This window comes from Gymnodraco acuticeps, unplaced genomic scaffold, assembly GCF_902827175.1.
Source record: "Gymnodraco acuticeps unplaced genomic scaffold, fGymAcu1.1, whole genome shotgun sequence".
Taxonomy (NCBI): domain Eukaryota; kingdom Metazoa; phylum Chordata; class Actinopteri; order Perciformes; family Bathydraconidae; genus Gymnodraco; species Gymnodraco acuticeps.
In genome coordinates, this window is record NW_022990221.1 from 3,045 (window position 1) to 30,580 (window position 27,536).

Here is a 27,536-nt window from a genome sequence, read left to right on the forward strand (position 1 = left end):
TTCACGAGACGATAAGTTGAAGGGAACATGGCGACGTCTCATTTGCTAAAGGTAGGAGCCACTTCAATTCCATTATTTCTTATAAAACGCTCACTAAAGTGTGTGACATTTACATGGTGTAATGTTGGCATTTAGCTCCACACTTAACACACATCACACAGCACCTATTAGCGATTCTACACAATTGATGTGGGATAGTTAACTTACATCTAGCTAGCATTAGCATGAGCTACTTATCACTGATTTAGCTAAACAGAATAGCTACATCACAGCTAACTGAATATGAGAGAAACAGGCAGAGATTGGAGACGTTTTCTTACCTTAACCTGCGTTTAAATATGAATATTATGTGTGCATACGGTAGCTACACATCTCTTATCATCTGTCACTTCAGTTCAGACCCTCCCCTTCAAACACACAATGCTAAAGGCTGCAGAAATACAGCCTCCTTATTAAAATGAATCTTTAGCAGAGAAAGAGACAGTAGTTAACGCACTAAAGCATGCCCTGTGTTCACGTACTGTACATTAAGATAATATTTCTCCATGCGAAGTCTTGTATTTTCTCTGTAATGTCTGACTCCAGCAGTAGCCCCTCTTTCTTGACAACAAATGAATTGTGATTGCATTTAGACACACTGCCTTATGTTCCTGTCAAGCTAATGAAGTCAGGTAGATAACAGCTGAGGATTAACTCAATGCACATGAAGTGTAAGGACGATGTGTTTCTGCAGACTTTGGCAGTGTGTGTTTGAAGGGCAGGGTCAGGAGAAGCTCTATTTATTTAGTTGTGTACAGTGAAGGCTTTCTATTGTCCTCCTTTTTATAAAAACAAAAGGTAGCTTGTTTATTTCAAGGGGTTTATACTTCGTTGTCTGCAATTTTGGGGATTTGTTTGGGCGTTCTTAACGATGCATCATGTGTGGAAACCAAACCCAAGAGTCCTACAATGTGGGACAATACAATGAACCTTGATTACAGATAGTTAGACACAGAGATGAATGCACTACAGAAATAAAGCCAGTAGTTAATGCACTATACGATTCAAATACACGCTGATAATAGCCGCAGAAATACATCGGCCTTACAGTTTAAGTGCATTGAGTTAAAGTTAATCATGAGCTGTAATCTACCTAACAAAGCTTGACAGGAACATAAGATACTGTGTTTTAATGCAATCATAATTCATTTGTTGACAAGAAAGAAGGACAGGGGAGGTGACACAGCTGCTGCTGGAGACACTTATCAGAGCTGTGTTTAGAGAAAATGGCTTTACAGTCAAAACACAAGACTTTGCATGGAAACATATTATCTTTATGTACAGTGTGAGCAAACAGGCCATGTTCTCGTGCTTTAGTTACTGTCTCTTTCTCGGCTTCAGATTCACTTTATTGTCCCAGAGCGGAGAGGATATTAAAGAGTCCTCTCCTGCTGATGTTCAGGTGTATATCAGTGTGTAGTGTCTCTACTTTAAAGAGTCCTCTCCTGCTGATGTTCAGGTGTATATCAGTATGTAGTGTTTCTACTTTAAAGAGTCCTCTCCTGTTGATGTTCAGGTGTATATCAGTATGTAGTGTCTCTACTTTAAAGAGTCCTCTCCTGCTGATGTTCAGGTGTATATCAGTATGTAGTGTCTCTACTTTAAAGAGTCCTCTCCTGCTGATGTTCAGGTGTATATCAGTATGTAGGTCTCTACTTTAAAGAGTCCTCTCCTGCTGATGTTCAGGTGTATATCAGTATGTAGTGTTTCTACTTTAAGAGTCCTCTCCTGTTGATGTTCAGGTGTATATCAGTATGTAGTGTCTCTACTTTAAAGAGTCCTCTCCTGCTGATGTTCAGGTGTATATCAGTATGTAGTGTCTCTACTTTAAAGAGTCCTCTCCTGCTGATGTTCAGGTGTATATCAGTGTGTAGTGTCTCTACTTTAAAGAGTCCTCTCCTGCTGGTGTTCAGGTGTATATCAGTATGTAGTGTCTCTACTTTAAAGAGTCCTCTCCTGCTGATGTTCAGGTGTATATCAGTATGTAGTGTCTCTACTTTAAAGAGTCCTCTCCTGCTGATGTTCAGGTGTATATCAGTATGTAGTGTCTCTACTTTTAAAGAGTTCTCTCCTGCTGATGTTCAGGTGTATATCAGTATGTAGTGTCTCTACTTTAAAGAGTCCTCTCCTGCTGATGTTCAGGTGTATATCAGTGTGTAGTGTCTCTACTTTAAAGAGTCCTCTCCTGCTGATGTTCAGGTGTATATTCAGTATGTAGTGTCTCTACTTTAAAGAGTCCCTCTCCTGCTGATGTTCAGGTGTATATCAGTATGTAGTGTATCTACTTTAAAGAGTCCTCTCCTGCTGATGTTCAGGTGTATATCAGTATGTAGTGTCTCTACTTTAAAGAGTCCTCTCCTGCTGATGTTCAGGTGTATATCAGTATGTAGTGTCTCTACTTTAAAGAGTTCCTCTCCTGCTGATGTTCAGGTTGTATATCAGTATGTAGTGTCTCTACTTTTAAAGAGTCCTCTCCTGCTGATGTTCAGGTGTATATCAGTATGTAGTGTCTCTACTTTAAAGAGTCCTCTCCTGCTGATGTTCAGGTGTATATCAGTATGTAGTGTCTCTACTTTAAAGAGTCCTCTCCTGCTGATGTTCAGGTGTATATCAGTATGTAGTTGTCTCTACTTTAAAGAGTCCTCTCCTGTTGATGTTTCAGGTTGTATATCAGTATGTAGTGTCTCTACTTTAAAGAGTCCTCTCCTGCTGATGTTCAGGTGTATATCAGTATGTAGTTGTCTCTACTTTAAAGAGTCCTCTCCTGTTGATGTTCAGGTGTATATCAGTATGTAGTGTCTCTACTTTAAAGAGTCCTCTCCTGCTGATGTTCAGGTGTATATCAGTATGTAGTGTCTCTACTTTAAAGAGTCCTCACCTGCTGATGTTCAGGTGTATATCAGTATGTAGTGTCTCTACTTTAAAGAGTCCTCTCCTGCTGATGTTCAGGTGTATATCAGTATGTAGTGTCTCTACTTTAAAGAGTCCTCTCCTGCTGATGTTCAGGTGTATATCAGTATGTAGAGTCTCTACTTTAAAGAGTCCTCTCCTGCTGATGTTCAGGTGTATATCAGTATGTAGTGTCTCTACTTTAAAGAGTCCTCTCCTGTTGATGTTCAGGTGTATATCAGTATGTAGAGTCTCTACTTTAAAGAGTCCTCTCCTGCTGATGTTCAGGTGTATATCAGTATGTAGTGTCTCTACTTTAAAGAGTCCTCTCCTGTTGATGTTCAGGTGTATATCAGTATGTAGAGTCTCTACTTTAAAGAGTCCTCTCCTGCTGATGTTCAGGTGTATATCAGTATGTAGTGTCTCTACTTTAAAGAGTCCTCTCCTGCTGATGTTCAGGTGTATATCAGTATGTAGTGTCTCTACTTTAAAGAGTTATCTCCTGCTGATGTTCAGGTGTATATCAGTATGTAGAGTCTCTACTTTAAAGAGTCCTCTCCTGCTGATGTTCAGGTGTATATAAGTATGTAGAGTCTCTACTTTAAAGAGTCCTCTCCTGCTGATGTTCAGGTGTATATCAGTATGTAGAGTCTCTACTTTAAAGAGTCCTCTCCTGCTGATGTTCAGGTGTATATAAGTATGTAGAGTCTCTACTTTAAAGAGTCCTCTCTGCTGATGTTCAGGTGTATATCAGTATGTAGAGTCTCTACTTTAAAGAGTCCTCTCCTGCTGATGTCAGGTGTATATAAGTACTGTAGTGTCTCTACTTTTAAAGAGTCCTCTCCTGCTGATGTTCAGGTGTATATCAGTATGTAGTGTCTCTACTTTAAAGAGTCCTCTCCTGCTGATGTTCAGGTGTATATCAGTATGTAGTGTCTCTACTTTAAAGAGTCCTCTCCTGCTGATGTTCAGGTGTGTATCAGTATGTAGTGTCTCTACTTTAAAGAGTCCTCTCCTGCTGATGAACAGTTTGAATCATCTCCTCTCTCTCTGTTTGCAGAACAAAGGCTCCCTTCAATTTGAGGACAAATGGGAGCTGATGCGTCCGATCGTGCTGAAGCTGCTTCGGCAGGAGAGTGTCACCAAGCAGCAGTGGTTCGACCTATTCTCGTGAGTTTACTCTATCACACAGAGGTGGGAAGTAGTGGAGTACAAATACTTTGTTAATGTACTTAAGTACATGTTTTTGGTATCAGTACTTTACTCCACTACTTGTTTTTCTGACAACTTTTTACTTTGACTTCTTACATTTTGAACACAAATACCTGAACTTTCTACTTCTTACATCCATCCATCCATCTTCTCCCGCTTATCCGTGGTCGGGTCTCGGGGGTCTTGTTCCAGCAGAGAGCCCCAAACTTTCTTTTCCCTGGCGACATCAACCAGCTCTGACTGGGAGATCCCAAGGCGCTCCCAGGCCAGCGAAGAGATATAATCCCTCCACCTGGTCCTAGGTCTACCCCTTGGTCTCTTCCCAGCTGGACGTGCCTGGAACACCTGCCTAGGGAGGCGCCCAGGTGGCATCCTTACTAGGTGCCCGAACCACCTCAACTGGCTCCTTTCGACGCGAAGGAGGAGCGGCTCAACTCCGAGTCCCTCCCTGATGACCGAACTTCTCACCTTATCCCAGCCACCCTGCGGAGAAAACCCATCTCGGCCGCTTGTATCCGCGATCTCGTTCTTTCGGTCATGACCCATCCTTCATGACCATAGGTGAGGGTAGGAACGAAAATGACCCGGTAGACAGAGAGCTTTGCCTTCTGGCTCAGCTCCCTTTTCGTCACAACGGTGCGGTAAAGCGACTGCAGTACCGCTCCCGCTGCTCCGATTCTCCGGCCCATCTCACGCTCCATTGTTCTCTCACTCGAGAACAAGACCCCGAGATACTTGAACTCCTTCACTTGGGGTAAGGACTCATTCCCTACTTGAAGTGGACAGTCCATCGGTTTCCTGCTGAGAACCGTGGCCTCAGATTTGGAGGTGCTGATCCTCATCCCAGCCGCTTCACACTCGGTTGCGAACCGATCCAGTGAGTGCTGAAGGTCGCAGACCGATGAAGCCATTAGAACCACATCATCTGCAAAAAGCAGTGGTGCAATCCTTAGTCCACCGACCTGCAGACCCCCTCCCCCATGACTACGCCTCGAAATCCGATCCATGTACAGTGGGGCAAAAAAGTATTTAGTCAGCCACCAATTGTGCAAGTTCTCCCACTCAAAAAGATGAGAGAGGCCTGTAATTTTCATCCTAGGTACACTTCAACTATGAGAGACAGAATGGGGGGAAAGAATCCAGGAAATCACATTGTCTGATTTTTAATGAATTCATTGGTAAATTCCTCGGTAAAATAAGTATTTGGTCACCTACAAACAAACAAGATTTCTGGCTCTCACAGACCTGTAACTTCTTCTTCAAGAGCCTCCTCTGTCCTCCACTCGTTAACTGTATTAATGTCACTTGTTTGAACTCGTTATCAGTATAAAAGACACCTGTCCACACCTTCAAACAGTCACACTCCGAACTCCACTATGGCCAAGACCAAAGAGCAGAAACACCAGAAACACAATTGTAGACCTGCACCAGGCTGGGAAGACTGAATCTGCAATAGGTAAGCAGCTTGGTGTGAAGAAATCAACTGTGGGAGCAATTATTAGAAAATGGAAGACATACAAACCACTGATAATCTCCCTCGATCTGGGGCTCCACGCAAGATCTCACCCCGTGGGGTCAAAATGTTCACAAGAACGGTGAGCAAAATCCCAGAACCACACGGGGGGACCTAGTCAATGACCTGCAGAGAGCTGGGACCAAAGTAACAAAGGCTACCATCAGTAACACACTACGCCGCCAGGGACTCAAATCCTGCAGTGCCAGACGTGTCCCCCTGCTTAAGCCAGTACATGTCCAGGCCCGTCTGAAGTTTGCTAGAGAGCATTTAGATGATCCAGAAGAGGATTGGGAGAATGTCATATGGTCAGATGAAACCAAAATAAAACGTTTTGGTAAAAACTCAACTAGACGTGTTTGGAGGAGAAAGAATGCTGAGTTGCATCCAAAGAACACCTACTGTGAAACATGGGGGTGGAAACATCATGCTTTGGGGCTGTGTTTCTGCAAAGGGACCCAGGACGACTGATCTGTGTAAAGGAAAGAATGAATGGGGCCATGTATCGTGAGATTTTGAGTGACAACCTCCTTCCATCAGCAAGGGCATTGAAGATGAAACGTGGCTGGGTCTTTCAGCATGACAATGATCCCAAACACACCACCCGGGCAACGAAGGAGTGGCCACTCCAGGACCTTGAAATGCTTCGTGGCCTAGCCAGTCTCCAGATCTCAACCCCATAGAAAATCTTTGGAGGGAGTTGAAAGTCCGTGTTGCCCAGCAACAGCCCCAAAACATCACTGCTCTAGAGGAGATCTGCATGGAGGAATGGGCCAACATACCAGCAACAGTGTGTGAAAACCTTGTGAAGACTTACAGAAAACGTTTGACCTCTGTCATTCCCAACAAAGGGTATATAGCAAAGTATTGAGATGAACTTTTGTTATTGACCAAATACTTATTTTCCACCATAATTTGCAAATAAATTCTTTAAAAATCAGACAATGTGATTTTCTGATTTTTTTTTTTCTGATTTTGTCTCTCATAGTTGAGGTATGCCTAGGATGAAAATTACAGGCCTCTCTCATCTTTTTCAGTGGGAGAACTTGCACAATTGGTGGCTGACTAAATACTTTTTTGCCCCACTGTATATTACAAACAGGATTGGTGACAAAGCGCAGCCCTGGCGGAGGCCAACCCTCACCGGAAATGGGTCCGACTTACTGCCGAGGACCCGGACACAGCTCTCGCTTTGGGAGTACAGAGATTGGATGGCCCTGAGTAGAGACCCCCTCACCCCATACTCCCGCAGCACCTCCCACAGTAACTCCCTGGGAACTCGGTCATACGCCTTCTCCAAGTCTACAAAACACATGTAGACCGGATAAGCGTACTCCCAGGCCCCCTCCAGGATCCTTGCGAGAGTAAGAAGCTGATCCGTCGTTCCACGACCAGGACGGAATCCGCATTGTTCCTCCTCAATCTGAGGTTCGACAATCGGCCTGACCCTCCTTTCGAGTACCTTAGAGTAAACTTTCCCAGGGAGGCTGAGTAGTGTGATGCCTCTGTAATTGGCACACACCCTCTGATCCCCCTTTTTAAAAAGGGGGACCACCACCCCGGTCTGCCACTCCTTCGGTACTGTTTCCGACTTCCACGCAACGTTGATGAGACGTGTCAACCATGGCAGTCCCTCAACACCCAGAGCCTTCAGCATTTCCGGGCGGATCTCATCCACCCCCGGGGCTTTGCTTCTACTTTCTACTTCTTACATGTTGAACCCAAATACCTGTACTTCCTACTTCTTACATGTTGAACACAAATACCTGTACTTTCTACTTCTTACATGTTGAACACAAATACCTGTACTTTCTACTTCTTACATGTTGAACACAAATACCTGTACTTTCTACTTCTTACATGTTGAACTCAAATACCTGTACTTTCTACTTCTTACATGTTGAACTCAAATACCTGTACTTTCTACTTCTCACATGTTGAACTCAAATACCTGTACTTTCTACTTCTTACATGTTGAACTCAAATACCTGTACTTTCTACTTCTTACATGTTGAACTCAAATACCTGTACTTTCTACTTCTTACATGTTGAACCCAAATACCTGTACTTTCTACTTCTTACATGTTGAACCCAAATACCTGTACTTTCTACTTCTTACATGTTGAACACAAATACCTGTACTTTCTACTTCTTACATGTTGAACACAAATACCTGTACTTTCTACTTCTTACATGTTGAACCCAAATACCTGTACTTTCTACTTCTTACATGTTGAACACAAATACCTGTACTTTCTACTTCTTACATGTTGAACCCAAATACCTGTACTTTCTACTTCTTACATGTTGAACTCAAATACCTGTACTTTCTACTTCTCACATGTTGAACACAAATACCTGTACTTTCTACTTCTTACATGTTGAACACAAATACCTGTACTTTCTACTTCTTACATGTTGAACTCAAATACCTGTACTTTCTACTTCTTACATGTTGAACACAAATACCTGTACTTTCTACTTCTCACATGTTGAACACAAATACCTGTACTTTCTACTTCTTACATGTTGAACACAAATACCTGTACTTTCTACTTCTTACATGTTGAACACAAATACCTGTACTTTCTACTTCTTACATGTTGAACTCAAATACCTGTACTTTCTACTTCTTACATGTTGAACTCAAATACCTGTACTTTCTACTTCTTACATGTTGAACACAAATACCTGTACTTTCTACTTCTTACATGTTGAACTCAAATACCTGTACTTTCTACTTCTTACATGTTGAACACAAATACCTGTACTTTCTACTTCTAACATGTTGAACTCAAATACCTGTACTTTCTACTTCTTACATGTTGAACACAAATACCTGTACTTTCTACTTCTTACATGTTGAACTCAAATACCTGTACTTTCTACTTCTTACATGTTGAACTCAAATACCTGTACTTTCTACTTCTTACATGTTTGAACTCAAATACCTGTACTTTCTACTTCTTACATGTTGAACACAAATACCTGTACTTTCTACTTCTAACATGTTGAACTCAAATACCTGTACTTTCTACTTCTCACATGTTGAACACAAATACCTGTACTTTCTACTTCTTACATGTTGAACACAAATACCTGTACTTTCTACTTCTTACATGTTGAACACAAATACCTGTACTTTCTACTTCTTACATGTTGAACTCAAATACCTGTACTTTCTACTTCTTACATGTTGAACTCAAATACCTGTACTTTCTACTTCTCTCATTTTCCAAACAGCTGGTTCCTTTAGTCTGAATGTGTGTTTGATGCGTGATCATTATTCTTTAGAGTCATTGCGTGCCTATTGATTTGAACACGATCCGTGTATCCATCATTTCCTGGTCTTCTCTAAAGAAGAGGGACCAATGGAAACGTTGTCATGTTGCCGTTGTTCAGCATGGAAACATTCATTAGCTAACAATGACATTATTGTTCTATTAATATAAAGGGAGGTCAGGTACTCTTTAAAGCAGCTGCTAGTTATGGGTACTTTTTACTGAAGTACATTTCAAAGCCTCTTTACTTTGACTCGAGGAAAGAAGTTTAGTCAGTACTTCTACTTTCACCAGAGTATTTTGAAACACGAGTATCTGTACTTCTACTTGAGTAAAGGATGTGTGTTATTTTACCATCCCTAACCATCACACATCTGCTTCCAATAAAGCATATTAGATTATATTAGATTCAACTCTATTGTCATTGCACACAGAGTACAACAAAATGCAGTTTGCATCCAACCAGAGAGTGCAAAGAGTAGTAAAGAGGTTTTTAATATATTCACATATCAGATCAATGATGTATCAATATGAATAAAGTTATTTCCATGAGGTGCAGATTTAGAGTATATCAGTGCCGGGTTCAGGCATATATGAGTTATATGTAAAAAGGTACATTTGTTAAAAAGACAGGTGATTCCTCTAACATTGTGTGTCCTCTTGTGTCCACAGAGACGTCCATGCTGTGTGTCTTTGGGACGACAAAGGTCCCGCTAAGATCCACCAGGCGCTCAAAGAGGACATCCTAGAATTTATCAAACAAGCACAAGCAGTAAGACGAGTTATACACAAGTTATAGCGCAAGGCCCATTCCTACCTAAGAACATTTTTCATTGTGTTTTTCATATTTATTGTTATTATTATTTATTTTAGAATTTAATTTTTTTATTTATTATTATTATCTTAGATAATGTTTTTTTATATATTTTTTTAGTTTATTTTCTTTTGTTTTATTATTTAACATTATTATTTACAGATTTTCATTATTTTCATTATTATTTATTATCATTGTATTTTAATTATTATTATTATTATTACCTTTGATAATGTTAAACATTTTTTTATTATTATTTGTTTATTTGATATTATTATTTAATAATTACATCTTTAATTTTTTTATTTCCTGTTGAATTATTTCCTATTATGTGATTTATTTATTTTTATATTTTAATTATTTCATTATTTTTCCATAATATTTTTATTTTATCCTGAAATATTACTATATATTTATTATTTCTCTTTGTTAATATTTTTATAATTATTTCTATTATTATTATGATTTATCATATCATTTCTTTTTCATCATTATTATTATACACTGACTTCATTCTGAAACCATGTCCTCTAACGTGTAACCACTGCTTGTCTGACTTCTCATCCTCTCCGTTATAATCTTCGTTTCTCGTATCCTCATCAAAGTGTTGATTTTATTCCCGTGTTCCCAGCGGGTGCTGAGTCACCAGGACGACACGGCGCTGCTGAAAGCGTACATCGTGGAGTGGAGGAAGTTCTTCACTCAGTGCGACATCCTCCCCAAGCCCTTCTGCCAGCTGGAGATCACTCTGATGGGGAAGCAGGGCAGCAACAAGAAGTCCAACGTGGAGGACAGCATCGTCAGAAAGGTGACGAGGAACCAGCATGTCGTGCATTAGAAGCTTCTGTTGAGGTCTTTGAAAGAAGCTGTCATCATATGTTTTGTGTCATCAGTGACTGACTCTGCCACTGACAGCCGACACACACACCACACACACTCCAAACATTTCCTGCTCTCTTCCTAAAAAGGAACCATGCAATTTATTATTTATTGTGCGTTTGTTAATTATGGGGAATGATTGTGTTAAGAGGTGGTTAACCTGTTTATGTTTGGGTCGGATTTTTATGTTGAAATGTGGTTTGGAGTTTAAGTGACCTGTTGACGGGTAAGCCTGGTGGGAGGGGCTATAGGTTAAAAAGGGACGGGGTTTGGCCCTGGAAGTGGTCTCGGAAGAATGTTGCAACGAAGGCAACAGCTGGGACATGTTTGGGAGTTGGTTGCAGAGAAGGCAACCCAGAGCATGTTTACTCTGATGAGTGATGGACGGCCTGTTTTGGGATTTTTATTTTGTTGTCTAAGTTGTGCTGGTTCACTATTTTTGTTGTTGTTGCTGTTATAAATAAAGTTTTGGAGCGTAACCCAACCGACTAGGCCAGTGTTTGCGAACGGACAATTAGAGCCCTGTCACTTCTACATTTTCAAGATTCAAGATTCAAAGGTTTTATCGTCACATGCACAAAGCTAGTGTAGAAATGGCAATGACATTCTTCTGACCAAGCTCCTCCAACAATGCAACATATATAATCAAATACATTTCAATCTTCTGTTGAGGTCTTTGAAAGAAGCTGTCATCACATTTTTCTGTCATCAACCCCCCAAAAAAGTCTTAAAAGTGTAATTTAAGGTACTGTTAAATTGCTGCTAGACCTCCACGTTAAAACAGCTGCTGTGTTCCCCTTTGAGTGCAGCAAGAAGAAGGCTAATACGTGTTCTTTGACGGAAGTGAAAGGGATGTTTTTGAAAGGCTTAACACCAGCAAACATGTATTTAAGAGGAATATTTAGCTAGATAATCAAGTGTCAAATCATCAAAATAATTATATAATAAATGGTATTTATATAGGCGCCTTTCAAGATACAGAAACAACAAGACAATATAATCAATAAGAACAGAGGGTGTGTCATGTGATCAGGGTGGAGAGATGTGTTTTGAAAGAGGGGTCAGACTGAGGAGTTGTCTATCTTGTTTTTAAAAAAAAGTTATTTACAAAGCTCTGGAGTGATTGGAGAAACACAGAAACAGTCTGTTCTTTATCTGCAACGAGAAACACTGGCTTTAAACACAATGTTAGCTTTTCCAATGTTGAGTTTTCAAATTGAATTTCATGGAAGAAGTTTGAAAGCTAGGAACAATTATGTACATTTGAATATTTACTGTTATTATTAAGTGCTTTCATTTTGAGCGCAGCTTTGGGCAGCAGGTGATTCTGTGTTTATTGGAGACAGGTGGAGGAGGGATTGGTTAACCAGAAAAGCAGCAAGTCTAGATAGCTTAAAGCCATTGTTCTTTGTACTTTTTGATCGTTTCAATAAGTAAAGCACAAACGATATTATTGGTAAATGAATTGCTACCAAATAAGATCCGCTGTCTGTCGCCTCAGCTGCATTTTGAATTCTGAGTTTCTTGTTGTGTTTCTTTCTGAGTTATTGACCTGCCTCTCTGTGTTTCTGCAGCTGATGCTGGACACGTGGAACGAGTCGATCTTCTCCAACATTAAGAGCCGGTTACAGGACAGCGCCATGAAGCTGGTTCACGCCGAGCGGCTCGGAGAGGCCTTCGACTCTCAGCTGGTGATCGGAGTGAGGGAGTCGTACGGTGAGAAACGCAGACACGACACAGAGCTGCACAGGTCACATTACTGTCAGAAAACCTGCAGTCCAAAAGGTTCAACATGGATTCTTTGTACCACTTTTAGTATAGATTTTTAGCATATACGATGCATTTATTAATTATTCCTTTTTATTTATTTATTTTTTATAATAATAATAATTTCTTATTCTCTTATTATTTATATATAAATATTTTTTCATTATTCTTTTATTCATTATTTTAAATTTGTTTAATTATTTATTATTATATAATCTTTTCCATTATTTTATTTTTATTATTTTATTCAAAACATTTTTTCTTATTTTTGCGATTTATTTCAATATAAATGTTTCTTATTTTATTTATTTTAATATACATTTTTGTTTTTATTATTATTAATGATTATTTTTCATTTAATATAAAAAAAGAAAAATTCTCATTATTTTTTTATTTAATATTTATTTTAATATAAATGTTTCTTATTTTCTTATTATCATTATTTATTTTAATATACATTTATTTTATTATTATTATTAATTTTTTTATTGAACCATATTTAATAATTTTCCTCTTCCCTCTCTCCTCAGTGAACCTGTGCTCGAACCCAGAGGATAAGCTTCAGATCTACAGAGATAACTTTGAGAAAGCGTACATGGACTCGACCGAGCGTTTCTACAGAACTCAGGCTCCGGCTTACCTGCAGCAGAACGGGGTCCAGAACTACATGAAATATGTGAGTGGGTTTCTCAAACTGTTTTGGACTCGTGATGAGTTTGTTCTTCAGGTACATGAAGACGCAGGGCCGTTTCTTCCTATAGGCGGACTGTGCGGATGCATAGGGCGCCCGCGGCCACTAGGGGGCCCCCAAGCTGAAAGTTCAGGTTCAGCCTCAATCTATTTGGGGAGAATTCAAATGAGCCGTATTTATTTGTAGACAGCCCCCTCCTGTGTTCGGTGAAGCATTATATGCTTAACAATCAAATGTAGGATATAAACACAACTAAACTGCATTGATATGAAAGCTGAGGCTTGTGTTTGTGGGGATCAATAACGTCCAAATCATCGCTGGGCTCTCAGCCAATCAGTGACGTCTGAGGAAGATGAAAAATGTAAATTATACATTGTTGAGAAAATGCTGCATCTCTTGCATTTATTGGTAGAGGAGCCTTTTGTTTGGCTTTTTAATATCATTTTTGGTAAGTTTCAATTGCTTGGTTTTCGTGAAATTAACCTGTTTTCCTCTTAAAGTGTAACAGATTGATGCGTCTCCACAGATCATCTTAAAGGCTTCAGGATCCCCCCATTGTAGTTAAAAAACTGTAAAAACTAGGGCCCCCAAACAGCATCTTGCATGGGGCCCCCTGTGAAGCTGACCGTTGAGCGGCCCAGACCAAGCAAGGAGGCAGAGGCAGAACGTCCAAAAATATAACCCGGTGTGGGCATTTATTAAAACTTGAGCACAGGACACAGCCTCAATCTTGCTGTTCCTGTGCACACAGCCACCAGCCTCAATCCTGCTGCTGCTGTTCACGTGAGCCCAGCCTGCAGCCACCAGGATCTCACACACACACTCCCTGCCAGCCTCCCAACAGACAGGGAAACAGAGCCTAAATACACACACTAATCAGCACAACAAGACACAGGTGAGGGGGGGAGGAGACAACACAGGACACCAGGTGCACACAATTACCTGGCCTGAAGCAGTCAGTCCATAGTGACGAAGTTACCTTCGTCACATTTCCTTCCCCCTCTCCCCAGGAAGCACAGTGTCTTTTGCAACCTCCTTTTCGCTCCAATCCTTGGGTTTCTCCTCGGCTGGGACCCGTTTCTCTTCGTCACGACGGCGTTCCCGCTCCTCGATCTCCTGTTGACGAGCGCGCTGCTTTCGTTCCTGCTCCTCGAGTTTGCGCAGACGCTCCTGGTACTCCCGATCCTCCTCCTCTCGCTGCTCATGTTCAATGCGTTCAGCCCTCTCAAAGTAGTCAATCTTTTTCTCCTGGTTCTTCAGGCGCTCCTGGAGTTCCCTCTTCTCCTTCTCCAGCTGCTCCACCTGCTTGTCTCTCGTCTCCTGCTGCCTCAACAGCCGTGGCCCCCTGGTCCGTTCTAGGCATAGCCACCCCCAGCCGCGGTTCCTCTCTTTGGTCCCTCTTCTTTCCTCTCATAATTTTCACTTCCTTACTTGGTCAAATCCCACTTCTGACACCAATTGTGAAGCTGACCGTTGAGCGGCCCAGACCAAGCAAGGAGGCAGAGGCAGAACGTCCACAAATATAACCCGGTGTGGGCATTTATTAAAACTTGAGCACAGGACACAGCCTCAATCTTGCTGTTCCTGTGTTTGAAGTAAAAACTTCTTTGCAGCAATGTTGAGCCAATCATGAAATGAGGGAAACTGGGGTTTGCCTTAGTCAATACACTGATATTTATTGAGACAAAACGGCCGGAGGATTAACAAAGCAACTTGCACTGTTCAATGCAAGCTGCCAATATTAACTCTCCCCACACAAAGACGGAAGCGCTCGAACCTGGTCTCTGAGAAGGGGCGGAGCCCAGAAACGCGGGCCTTTTCCCCAATCGATTACAGATGAACAGACAAAGAAACTCTGTCTGAGCGGGCAGTAAACCCTTCCCCCACACAGAGAAAGAGTAGTCACTCATGTGAAGTTTCTCAGGTCAGCTAAGCATCAGACTAAAATATTCCTTTACACTGTGCACACAGCCACCAGCCTCAATCCTGCTGCTGCTGTTCACGTGAGCCCAGCCTGCAGCCACCAGGATCTCACACACACACACTCCCTGCCAGCCTCCCAACAGACAGGGAAACAGAGCCTAAATACACACACTAATCAGCACAACAAGACACAGGTGAGGGGGGGAGGAGACAACACAGGACACCAGGTGCACACAATTACCCGGCCTGAAGCAGTCAGTCCATAGTGACGAAGTTACCTTCGTCACACCCCCAAACAGCATCTTGCATAGGGCCCCCAAACAGCATCTTGCATGGGGCCAAGGAAATCCAAGGTTAAAACAAATGCAATGCCTTTGTTGTACTGGCATGACCAACAAACAATATTGTTTTATTTCCTTCTACTCTTCTTGTCTTAAGATTTTTCTTTACGTTTGCTTTGTTTTGTCGTGACTATTTAACGCTACTGAGAAATACTTTTGAGAGGCCTAAAAGTAGAAGTGGATACTGCGTTCAAATATGGTGGTCCATTCCTAGAATTCTTTTTCATTGTTTTTTATAATTATTATTATAGTTGTATTTTGTTCTGAATTTTCATTATTATTTAATTTATTTTAAATGTATTTGTTATTATTTAATTAACTTTTTATTATCCAAGAAAATGTTTAAATCGTTTTCATAATATTTTTTATTATTTATTAAAATTATTATTATTTTTTGTATTTAATATTAAAGACATAAAAATACACATTTATGATATTTATCTACTGTTGGAATAATTTAAAAAATCCAATATTACTATCATTTTAACCAAATACTTGATGCTTTCAGAATTTTGATAAATAACGATCAGTAATGTGGATATAATGACAAACTGGGTTAAGGTAAATAATAGAAAAAGCTTCACAGCAAGGTACATTAAAAAAAACAACAACGTCACTATACTTTAATGCAGCCTTTCAAACCAGCAACACTTATATTAAAATATCCACAATCTAAGAGGATATCTAGTCTCATATCATTGGTGATTAAATAGTAATATATGTTTCCCAGCCCAAATTAAAAGGTTAAAATGGTGAGACAGCAGCCCTTTCTGCTCCCGGTTTAAAAAGTGTTGTAATCGCTCTGCTCCCAGCATGCTCTCTGCTCACTCTGACAGAAAAACAACTTTCACAGAAACTGGAGGCTCCTCTCCTCTGTTGTGAAGGTGTTGGAAATGAATCCAAACAGGTCCGCTTCACGTTATCCCTCTTAATAAAACATATCTGAAGCCTGGTGGGTGTTAAAGCAGCGTGAGGCCGAAAGGGATCTGATGAGAAAACAGGTCAAACTTTAATACATGTTATTCAGATAGTGAAGTTATTTATGTTCCCACGACGATACTGAGCTCCATTTCCAACATCAACAAGGACACATATTAAGACAAGATACAAGGAAAATATACATTTAAAGAGGACACATCCGTATGGAGTGTCTCTACTTTAAAGAGTGCTCTCCTGCTGATGTTCAGGTGTATATCCGTATGTAGTGTCTCTACTTTAAAGAGTCCTCTCCTGCTGATGTTCAGGTGTATATCAGTATGTAGTGTCTCTACTTTAAAGAGTCCTCTCCTGCTGGTGTTCAGGTGGATATCAGTATGTAGTGTCTCTACTTTAAAGAGTCCTCTCCTGCTGATGTTCAGGTGTATATCAGTATGTAGTGTCTCTACTTTAAAGAGTCCTCTCCTGCTGATGTTCAGGTGTATATTAGTATGTAGTGTCTCTACTTTAAAGAGTCCTCTCCTGCTGATGTTCATGTGTATATCAGTATGTAGTGTCTCTACTTTAAAGAGTCCTCTCCTGCTGATGTTCAGGTGTATATCAGTATGTAGTGTCTCTACTTTAAAGAGTCCTCTCCTGCTGATGTTCAGGTGTATATCAGTATGTAGTGTCTCTACTTTAAAGAGTCCTCTCCTGCTGATGTTCAGGTGTATATCAGTATGTAGTGTCTCTACTTTAAAGAGTGCTCTCCTGCTGATGTTCAGGTGTATATCAGTATGTAGTGTCTCTACTTTAAAGAGTCCTCTCCTGCTGATGTTCAGGTGTATATCATTATGTAGTGTCTCTACTTTAAAGAGTCCTCTCCTGCTGATGTTCAGGTGTATATCAGTATGTAGTGTCTCTACTTTAAAGAGTTCTCTCCTGCTGATGTTCAGGTGTATATCAGTATGTAGTGTCTCTACTTTAAAGAGTCCTCTCCTGCTGATGTTCAGGTGTATATCAGTATGTAGTGTCTCTACTTTAAAGAGTCCTCTCCTGCTGATGTTCAGGTGTATATCATTATGTAGTGTCTCTACTTTAAAGAGTCCTCTCCTGCTGATGTTCAGGTGTATATCAGTATGTAGTGTCTCTACTTTAAAGAGTCCTCTCCTGCTGATGTTCAGGTGTATATCAGTATGTAGTGTCTCTACTTTAAAGAGTCCTCTCCTGCTGATGTTCAGGTGTATATCAGTATGTAGTGTCTCTACTTTAAAGAGTGCTCTCCTGCTGATGTTCAGGTGTATATCAGTATGTAGTGTCTCTACTTTAAAGAGTCCTCTCCTGCTGATGTTCAGATGTATATCAGTATGTAGTGTCTCTACTTTAAAGAGTCCTCTCCTGCTGATGTTCAGGTGTATATCATTATGTAGTGTCTCTACTTTAAAGAGTTCTCTCCTGCTGATGTTCAGGTGTATATCAGTATGTAGTGTCTCTACTTTAAAGAGTCCTCTCCTGCTGATGTTCAGGTGTATATCATTATGTAGTGTCTCTACTTTAAAGAGTCCTCTCCTGCTGATGTTCAGGTGTATATCAGTATGTAGTGTCTCTACTTTAAAGAGTCCTCTCCTGCTGATGTTCAGGTGTATATCATTATGTAGTGTCTCTACTTTAAAGAGTCCTCTCCTGCTGATGTTCAGGTGTATATCAGTATGTAGTGTCTCTACTTTAAAGAGTGTGAATGTAATAAGTGATTGTTTGTGTTTTCAGGCTGATTCGAAGTTGAGAGAAGAAGAGAAACGAGCGCTGAGATACCTGGAGACGAGAAGAGACTGTAACTCCGTTCAGGCTGTGAGTTTACACACAGTGTGATCCTATAGTGAAGATAATACATGTACAACCAAGGTAACCCCCCCCCCCCTTATCACCTGAATCTCCTCCTAGAGCTCCATTGAGTTCTTTGTAACCAAATGTCTCTCAGAGGGGCGTGGGGAGGGGCTCCTTATCTTCATCTAAAGTAACAGACAGAGAATCAGCACTTTGGAAACAGGGCTGAAACAGAGGGGATTATGGGTAATGCTGCAATGATATATAATATATTGTTGGAAAAGAGTAGGGGACCTTTTTAAGTTTCTCTTTCTCCCTTTGCCTCCCCAGTTAATGGAGTGTTGTGTGAACGCTCTGGTCACCTTGTTTAAAGAGACCATTTTGACCGAGTGTCCCGGGATGATCCGACGAAACGAGACAGAGAGTGAGTACGGCCGGACGAACCCCACCAAAGGCACAGCAAGCTCAGGTTTGCACCAGGAAACAACCTGACCAAACCTCCCTGTCACACACCTGCACAACACCTTAACTGTGTGTGTGTGTGTGTGTGTGTGTGTGTGTGTGTGTGTGTGTGTGTGTGTGTGTGTGTGTGTGTGTGTGTGTGTGTGTGTGTGTGTGTGTGTGTGTGTGTGTGTGTGTGTGTGTGTGTGTGTGTGTGTGTGTGTGTGTGTGTGTGTGTGTGTGTGTGTGTGTGTGTGTGTGTGTGTGTGTGTGTGTGTGGTGTGTGTGTGTGTGTGTGTGTGTGTGTGTGTGTGTGTGTGTGTGTGTGTGTGTGTGTGTGTGTGTGTGTGTGTGTGTGTGTACGTGTGTACGTGTGTACGTGTGTACTTGGTGATGGTAACGTTGTGTGTTTCCTCGGCTCCAGAGCTGCACCTGATGTTCTCTCTGATGGACAAAGTGCCGAGCGGCATCGAGCCGATGCTGAAGGACCTGGAGGATCACATCATGAGCGCTGGACTCGCTGACATGGTGGCAACAGCAGAGACAATCACTTCTGTGAGTCACTCACACTCACTCACACACACACACACACACACACACAACATAATAGCAGAGATCTGGGAACATGATCATGGTAAATGAAAAATATGTAAACTTTAAGATTATCTAAACCTGTTGGGTGTACTACTCATGAATCCATACACACACACACACACACATATATACACTCTCACTGAAAACACTAACTACTGTTCAGTCTCGATGATATCAAAACATTTGACTGCATCAGGCCACTAGTTGCTGCAATTAAGAGCATTCTGGAATAAATGAATTGATCATGTTAATTCATAAATAATCTGTGCCTCCTGTTCATTTCTCATTTGAAATGCACATTCTGGAGCTCCTGTACTTTAAACTCAATGCAGCAGATTTAAAACGTTACACTCAAATACTGCATTTTTCTCTGACACTGTCCTATAATGAAGGAGACGTGGACATCTATTGAGTAAATTGCGTACTGATGAATAATACAGTCAACTTTTATTTTGTATTTAGAGCCAGTGTGGACTAGGGCTGTCCCGGATACCATTTTTCGGGCTCCGGATAGTCGGTAGTAATCAGCAGCGAATATTCGAATATTCGTTCCGCGTGGGGGGGGGGGTGCGTAGTAATCAGCAGCGAACCGCTTCGACACGTGTATTTCGGTTTATTCACGGCATTCTTTTTGTTATTCTACAGTATTGTTGTTGTATAGTTATTTTTTAATGTAACCCAATTTGTGTTCTTTGAAATTGAAAAGGATATTGTATTGTGTTTGTTACTTTCGTTGCAGTTGTATGTGTCTTAAGTGTAATTTGGCTTGGCTTTCTATTTTGGATGGACATGCTTTTATTTTGAAGGAGAGTTAGTGCAGTTGACAGGAAGTTGTTGTTTCTATGGAAACAACGTGACAGAGATTCATGGAGAAAAAGTCATATCTACATACAAAGACGGAGAAAGTAAACAATAACGTTTATGGTTAAGTGTTAGCACCCGAAGAGGCACAAGCTCTTACGTTGATATCAATAAATTCAACGAAAAAAAAACAATAACGAAATTGAAACCCGAATATTACTCCAACGAACGAATATTCTGATATTCGGGTACGGGCTGTACCCGAATATCAGAATATTCGTTCGTTGGTGGTCTATATGTCTATGTCTATATGTCTATAATGAGGGTTCTTTGGCTATGTCCACACTACGGCTTAGTGTGGACATAGCCAAAGAACCCTCATTATAGACATGTTTCATAAATATGATAAAACAGTATTCACACACTAAATAGGAAAAGAGAAATTGGTCATTTTGAGATCCAAACAGTAACAACATGGCCATGAAATAAAGATCTGTCTTGTAACTAATGCAGCAAATGGTGTTTTCAGACTCCTGTCAAAGATCCAAGATAAAAACATTTTTATTTCTGTCTGTTCTCATCGACTGGTTTCTCCTTCTTTGTTTCAGGACTCGGAGAAATACGTGGAGCAGCTTCTCACGTTGTTTAACCGTTTCAGCCGTTTGGTGAAAGACGCGTTTCAGGACGACCCGCGCTTTCTCACCTCTCGAGACAAAGTGAGGTTTACTGACATGGACGATATTAATAAAACATGTCAGAAGATCCTAAAACTGATCCTGTTTTTCAATCTTCTTCCAGGCGTATAAAGCTGTTGTGAACGACGCCACTATTTTTAAATTAGAACTTCCTTTGAAGCAGAAAGGGTGAGTTTGGAAGAGGTTAAGGGCCACGCGAGGAAATACATTTGGGATGTGACTAGAACTTTAAAACTAATTTGGGTTCTGAGATTTAACTAAGTCAGAATTTCAAAAAAAAAGTCTGATTCCGGAAAATTCGATTTTCTGAGAAAAAAGTCAAAGTGAGAATTCAGAGAAAAGAGAATTTACAAAACAATTCACAAAAAAATCAGAATTGCGAAAAAATACAGATTTCTCAGAAAAAAGTGAGAATTCAGAGAATAGTGAGAATTTAAAATGTAAGTCAGAATTTACTGGAAAAAAGTCAGAATTATGAAAAAAGTCAGTAATCACAAAAAAGTGAGAATTGCGAATAAACAGATTTCTCAGAAAAAAGTTAGAATTCAGAGAAAAGTGAGAAAATGAGAATTCAGAGAACAGTAAGAATATGAAAAAACCGTCAGAATTCACGAAAAAAAGTCTGAATTACGAAAAAAGTGAGAATTTTGAGAAAAAAGTCAGTAATCACAAAAAAGTGAGAATTGCGAATAAACACAGATATCTCAGAAAAAAGTGAGAATTCAGAGAATAGTGAGAATTTACAAAGTAAGTCAGAATTATTATACGTCTCGCTGCACTGCTTTCCTCTCTGTTCTCAGGGTCGGTCTGAAAACCCAACCAGAGTCAAAATGTCCGGAGCTGCTGGCCAACTACTGCGACATGTTGCTGAGGAAAACCCCGCTGAGCAAAAAACTCACGTCTGAGGAGATAGAGGCAAAGCTCAAGGAAGTGGTACGTCTCTACTGGGAACACTGTGTTCTTATTAGGGATGCGTACCGGTATCCGGTATTACCGAAATACCGGATACCGGTGGCTACGGTATACCGTACCGAAATCAGATCCGGTTTTCGATACTTTTTAATTAATTAAGTGAGTCCGTGGCCCGTGATGGCGGGTGTTATAAATTAGATTGCATAATCGTTTTTCTTCATATTTTATGTATTTTTGTTTGTTCAATACTAGAAAGCTAAAAGTCCCACAAATGAACTGTGATGGGATTTGTTTTCTCTCACCAGTGAAGGTACATGTTGATTTTAAAGATGAGATTTGTTTGTTTGTGCAATGCCGAGATCTCATGACCTTTATTTTATTATGTATTTGTTCTCTAGTCGAATCTCAGGTTTAACATTAATTATAACGGTGCTATAACGGTCTGTTTGCATTGACAAGATGTGCTATTCACGCGGCACACCTGATGTGTTATAAAAGATATTCCATAATCGGTTTTCTTCATATTTTCTATGTATTTTCTTTCATTGTTTGTTCAGAACTAAAAGGTCCAAGAAGTCCCACAATTGAATTTGATATTCATTTGACATGTTAACTATATCGTAAAGCGCTTCATGGGAGTAATTGTGGGATGATACATTTTCAAAGTATCACGATATGTATCGGTTGAGTATCGGTATCGTTCAGTGGTATCGGTATCGGTATCGTAAAAAAGTCAACGATATGCATCCCTAGTTCTTATCATGGAGCAATTAAGAGAACTGGAACGAGCATCGCAGGCGGATAACTTAATGTTTGGCGGTGTTTTAATCACGACAACCAGCATGTACAGGACTGTGTAGAAGTTGACAGTAAATTGTAACCCGGACTGTTCAAACATAACACCTGAGTCTAACCTGCACTCTGCACACGTATCGAACACGCTCATACAAATGCACAATTATGCATAATTCGTATTCCATCTTATCTTTTCATCCTGTGTGAATCCTGTTTTTCACTCTGACCATGTTGTTGTTATTGACGCCTGCATTTCCCCACGGGGATAAACAAAGTTCCATCTTATCTTACTCTGACTCTCTGCTCTGTGTTTCTGCAGCTGTTGGTGTTGAAGTACGTCCAGAACAAAGACGTGTTCATGCGTTACCACAAAGCTCACCTGACGAGACGCCTCATCCTCGACATCTCAGCCGACAGCGAGATCGAGGAGAACATGGTGGAGTGGCTCAGGGTGAGAGGAAGGAAGGAGGAAGGAAGAGAAGTGTTAGTTAGTTTAATCTCCTCTTAAACCCTGTGGTGTGTCCAAACAGGAAGTGGGAATGCCGGCTGATTACGTCAACAAGCTGGCGCGGATGTTTCAGGACATCAAAGTGTCCGAGGACCTCAACCAGTCTTTCAAAGAAATGCACAAACACAACAGGCTGACTCTCCCAGGTAACGGCTCACACACTTATCAAGGTTTCAAGGTTTTTATTGTCATGTGTTCACAGCTACAGTGTAGATATGTCAATGAAAGTCAACTCTTCTTCGGTTTTCTGCACTCAACATCCACATATGTGACCTGCTCTATCGAAATCAGTCGCATTGACCCGAAGACACATATTGAGTTGTATACACTGCTGCAAAGAGGAGATTCCTAGCTTTCTAACGATATCAGGATGTTGTTGTTCTCCAAATATTAAGCGAAATATGTCACATTATATAAAGACTGTCACCGAGACATCATTTTGAGAAAAAGGCCTTCAAAGTTTCCTCTTCTCTGGAATCCATTGATCTGATTGGTTATTAGCAAATTATCAAAATACTACGGAGGGAAGATATTTTCGTTTGGATTACTGGTCTGGGGGAAACTTGTGTGTGTGTGTGTGTGTGTGTGTGTGTGTGTGTGTGTGTGTGTGTGTGTGTGTGTGTGTGTGTGTGTGTGTGTGTGTGTGTGTGTGTGTGTGTGTGTGTGTGTGTGTGTGTGTGTGTGTGTGTGTGTGGTGTGTGTGTGTGTGTGTGTGTGTGTGTGTGTGTGTGTGTGTGTGTGTGTGTGTGTGTGTGTGTGTGTGTGTGTGTGTGTGTGTGTGTGTTGTGTGTGTGTGTGTGTGTGTGTGTGTGTGTGTGTGTGTGTGTGTGTGTGTATACATGTGTGTGTTTGTGTAATTTTGCGTTTGTGTGTGTATTGTTTTTGTTTCCCGGGGAAAACCCTCAGGAGAAACACCGGCTGTTGTTACGCCTGCTGTGACGTTAAGTTACTCCGTTCTCCGCTTGTAATTATGCCGAAGCTTCAAAGCTGTATTTATCGTGTGAGTTTGGAAATAAAGGTTTCATATTCTGAAAGCCAAGACTTTGTTTGTTTACGCAAATCCACGTTTATTTTGAAATGAGCCATTGCGACTTCCGACTGATTTCGATAGAGCGGGTCACATATATGAAAACAAAATACTTATTTGGGATGTTGAGCGTAGCTGCGAGGAAAGCAATCACAAAGAAATGGCTCAAACCAAACCGAGGATTGGTACGATATCATTTATGAAATGTTTGTAATGGAAAGAATAACCTTCTCTTTGAGGAACTTACATTTGAGGACATTTGGGAGAAATGGAAAGTGTTACCCCGATACGCCCGTCTTTTGTTGAACTGCTTGAATCTTTTATTTAATGATCTCAGGGGGTCCGCGGGGTCTTAACAAGTATTACAAGTTGATAAATCAATTCAGCGAAAATTAAGGCTATTAAAAAGTATTAAAGGGCATTTTCCAAGGTGTTACATTTTGTAGCTTGTGTTCAATAAGTATATAAAGTATCCAGAGAGGTTGTGTTCTACAGTCTGCCTGAATGTAATCATGGCGTAGGTGTGTAGTGTGATTCTGTGTAGTTTATTGATGGCATCCCGTTGGGTTTGACGTCATCTGAACAGGACATCGCGCGCTCACTGCTTGATAGCGTGCGAAGGTCCGTTTACGCCGGTTGTTAAACAACATCGTTATAAGGAAATGCAAGTCTGCGTCCAAATGGTTGGAAGATCAGGAGGAAGGACAATCAATACTGTATATAGTCAATGTGAGGTGAAATGTGTCACCAAGATAACCAGTTAGAACTCAAAGTGGCGATCAGGTCTTAAAATGTATGGAAAGGGTCTTAAAAGGTCTTCCATGTGACTTCAGGACTCCTGCAGACACCCTGGATCTATACTGTCACAGGCTCCTCCAACAGAGCAACACAATAAACCAGATAAAATAGTTAAAATAGTGCAAGAAGAGTCTATACAAGTAATTGGAATACTACTTATCATAGAGTTATAATATATATGGCTCAAATAAAGTCTTTTTTCACATTTGAGCAGCTGGAGCCAGAAAGTAGTGGCTTAATAGAATAATTGAAAAATGATTAGATTTATTGACAGAACTTGTGAAAGTAGTGAACAACATCTTAGGAAATGTTATTTATTGTTCCACTCTCAAGTCTGTCTACTAAATATGAAGCTAGAGACAGGAGGAAGCTGTTCTTATTAACATGTCTCTGGTGTGTTTAACTTGCACACAATACATTATTTCTTGGCGACAGGCAAACGATCGTCCTGCAAAATAATAATCAACACCTCTTAAAAGCAACATTGATGTTTTAACAGAACGAAGCTACAGTAGCTGTTTCTACATTGCTTAGCTTCTTAATGGCTGTTTTTAAAGAGGATCGTATGTAGTGTCTCTACTGTGAGCTCTGTCTTCCCTCTCAGCGGACTCTGTGAACATTAAGATCCTGAACGCTGGCGCCTGGTCTCGAAGCAGCGAGAAAGTGTTCGTGTCTCTTCCCACTGAGCTGGAGGATCTGATCCCGGAGGTGGAGGACTTCTACAAGAAGAACCACAGCGGCAGGAAGCTGCACTGGCACCACCTCATGTCCAACGGCATCGTGAGTCACACACACACACACACACATACAGAGACACACACACACATACACACACACACATACACACACATACAGAGACACACACACACACACACACACACACACACACACACATACATAGAGACACACACACACATACACACACATACACACACACACACACACACACACACACACATACACACACACACACACACACACACAGAGACACACACACACACACAGAGAGACACACACATACACACACACATACATAGAGACACACACACACATACATAGAGAGAGAGACACACACACACACACACACAGACACACACATAGACACACACACATACACGCACACATAGAGACACACACACACACACACACACACACACATAGAGAGACACACAGACATAGACACAGACACACACACACATACACACACATAGAGACACAGACACACACACACATAGAGACACACACACACAGACAGAGACACACACACATACACAGACAGAGACACACACACACAGAGACACACACACACACATAGACACACACACACACACACAGAGACACACACAGACACACACAGAGACACACACACAGACACACACACACACATAGACACACACACACACACAGAGACACACACAGACACACACAGAGACACACACACAGACACACACACACACACACACATAGACACACACACACACAGAGACACACACAGACACACACAGAGACACACACACGCAGACACACACACACACACACACACACACACACACACACACACACATACCTTACAGTTAAACCACACTGCATGGTTGTTTCTGTAGATATGTAATTGTACTGCTCTGTTAGTGTACAGTTGTATTTGTGTTTATTGTGTTTTTGTAACTCTGGCTGAACTATTTCCTTCAGGATAGATAAAGTCTTATTTTAGCTCTCCGGTTCAGATTAAGATGAGATGGTTCAGGTTAAGATGAGATGGTTCAGGTTAAAATGAGATGGTTCAGGTTAAGATGAGATGGTTCAGGTTAAGATGAGATGGTTCAGGTTAAGATGAGATGGTTCAGGTTAAGATGAGATGGTTCAGGTTAAGATGAGATGGTTCAGATTAAGATGAGATGGTTCAGGTTAAGATGAGATGGTTCAGGTTAAGATGAGATGGTTCAGGTTAAGATGAGATGGTTCAGGTTAAGATGAGATGGTTCAGGTTAAAATGAGATGGTTCAGGTTAAGATGAGATGGTTCAGGTTAAGATGAGATGGTTCAGGTTAAGATGAGATGGTTCAGGTTAAGATGAGATGGTTCAGATTAAGATGAGATGGTTCAGATTAAGATGAGATGGTTCAGGTTAAGATGAGATGGTTCAGGTTAAGATGAGATGGTTCAGGTTAAGATGAGATGGTTCAGATTAAGATGAGATGGTTCAGGTTAAGATGAGATGGTTCAGGTTAAGATGAGATGGTTCAGGTTAAGATGAGATGGTTCAGGTTAAGATGAGATGGTTCAGATTAAGATGAGATGGTTCAGGTTAAGATGAGATGGTTCAGGTTAAGATGAGATGGTTCAGGTTAAGATGAGATGGTTCAGGTTAAGATGAGATGGTTCAGGTTAAGATGAGATGGTTCAGGTTAAGATGAGATGGTTCAGGTTAAGATGAGATGGTTCAGGTTAAGATGAGATGGTTCAGGTTAAGATGAGATGGTTCAGGTTAAGATGAGATGGTTCAGGTTAAGATGACCTTTACTAATCCCTGTGGAGAAAATGCAGTAGTTTAAGCAGCAACAGGGTGAGCATGGAAAACAGGACAGCACAGATTAAAGATTAGTACAAGTAAAGATCCAATTCAAATGAACTAACTTTTAAAATAAGAAATGAATTAAATGAACATATTTGGGTCGTATATACATATTAAATAAATACAATAAATTAACATTAACGTGCTCTCTAGTTAACATTTCAACTTTACAATGTTATATAATGTGAATTTCTATGAGGAAATAAAACCTTTAATTATGTTCTGTATTTGTTTTCTGATGGCTATAACAATGAGTTAGACTACAGCGGTTTAGGTGTTCCTCTCTCTCTCTCTCTCTCTCTCTC

The 27,536-nt window shown here is 40.6% G+C and overlaps 1 protein-coding gene across 2 annotated transcripts; it reads left to right on the top strand.

Moving 5' to 3' along the window:
• LOC117547773 (cullin-5) lies at positions 1 to 25,439 on the top strand (the record flags this gene model as incomplete). 2 transcript variants are annotated; one of them, XM_034218587.1, is given in 15 exon segments in its annotated part: positions 1 to 51; positions 3,989 to 4,098; positions 9,607 to 9,706; positions 10,380 to 10,556; positions 12,202 to 12,343; positions 12,925 to 13,070; positions 18,032 to 18,112; positions 18,419 to 18,557; positions 18,954 to 19,084; positions 20,533 to 20,640; positions 20,723 to 20,787; positions 21,420 to 21,552; positions 22,646 to 22,777; positions 22,857 to 22,980; positions 25,264 to 25,439. In XM_034218587.1, coding segments are annotated over 15 exon segments (1,788 nt in total), but the record flags the coding sequence as incomplete, so codon positions are not given.
• Positions 25,440 to 27,536: the final 2,097 nt, after the last annotated feature.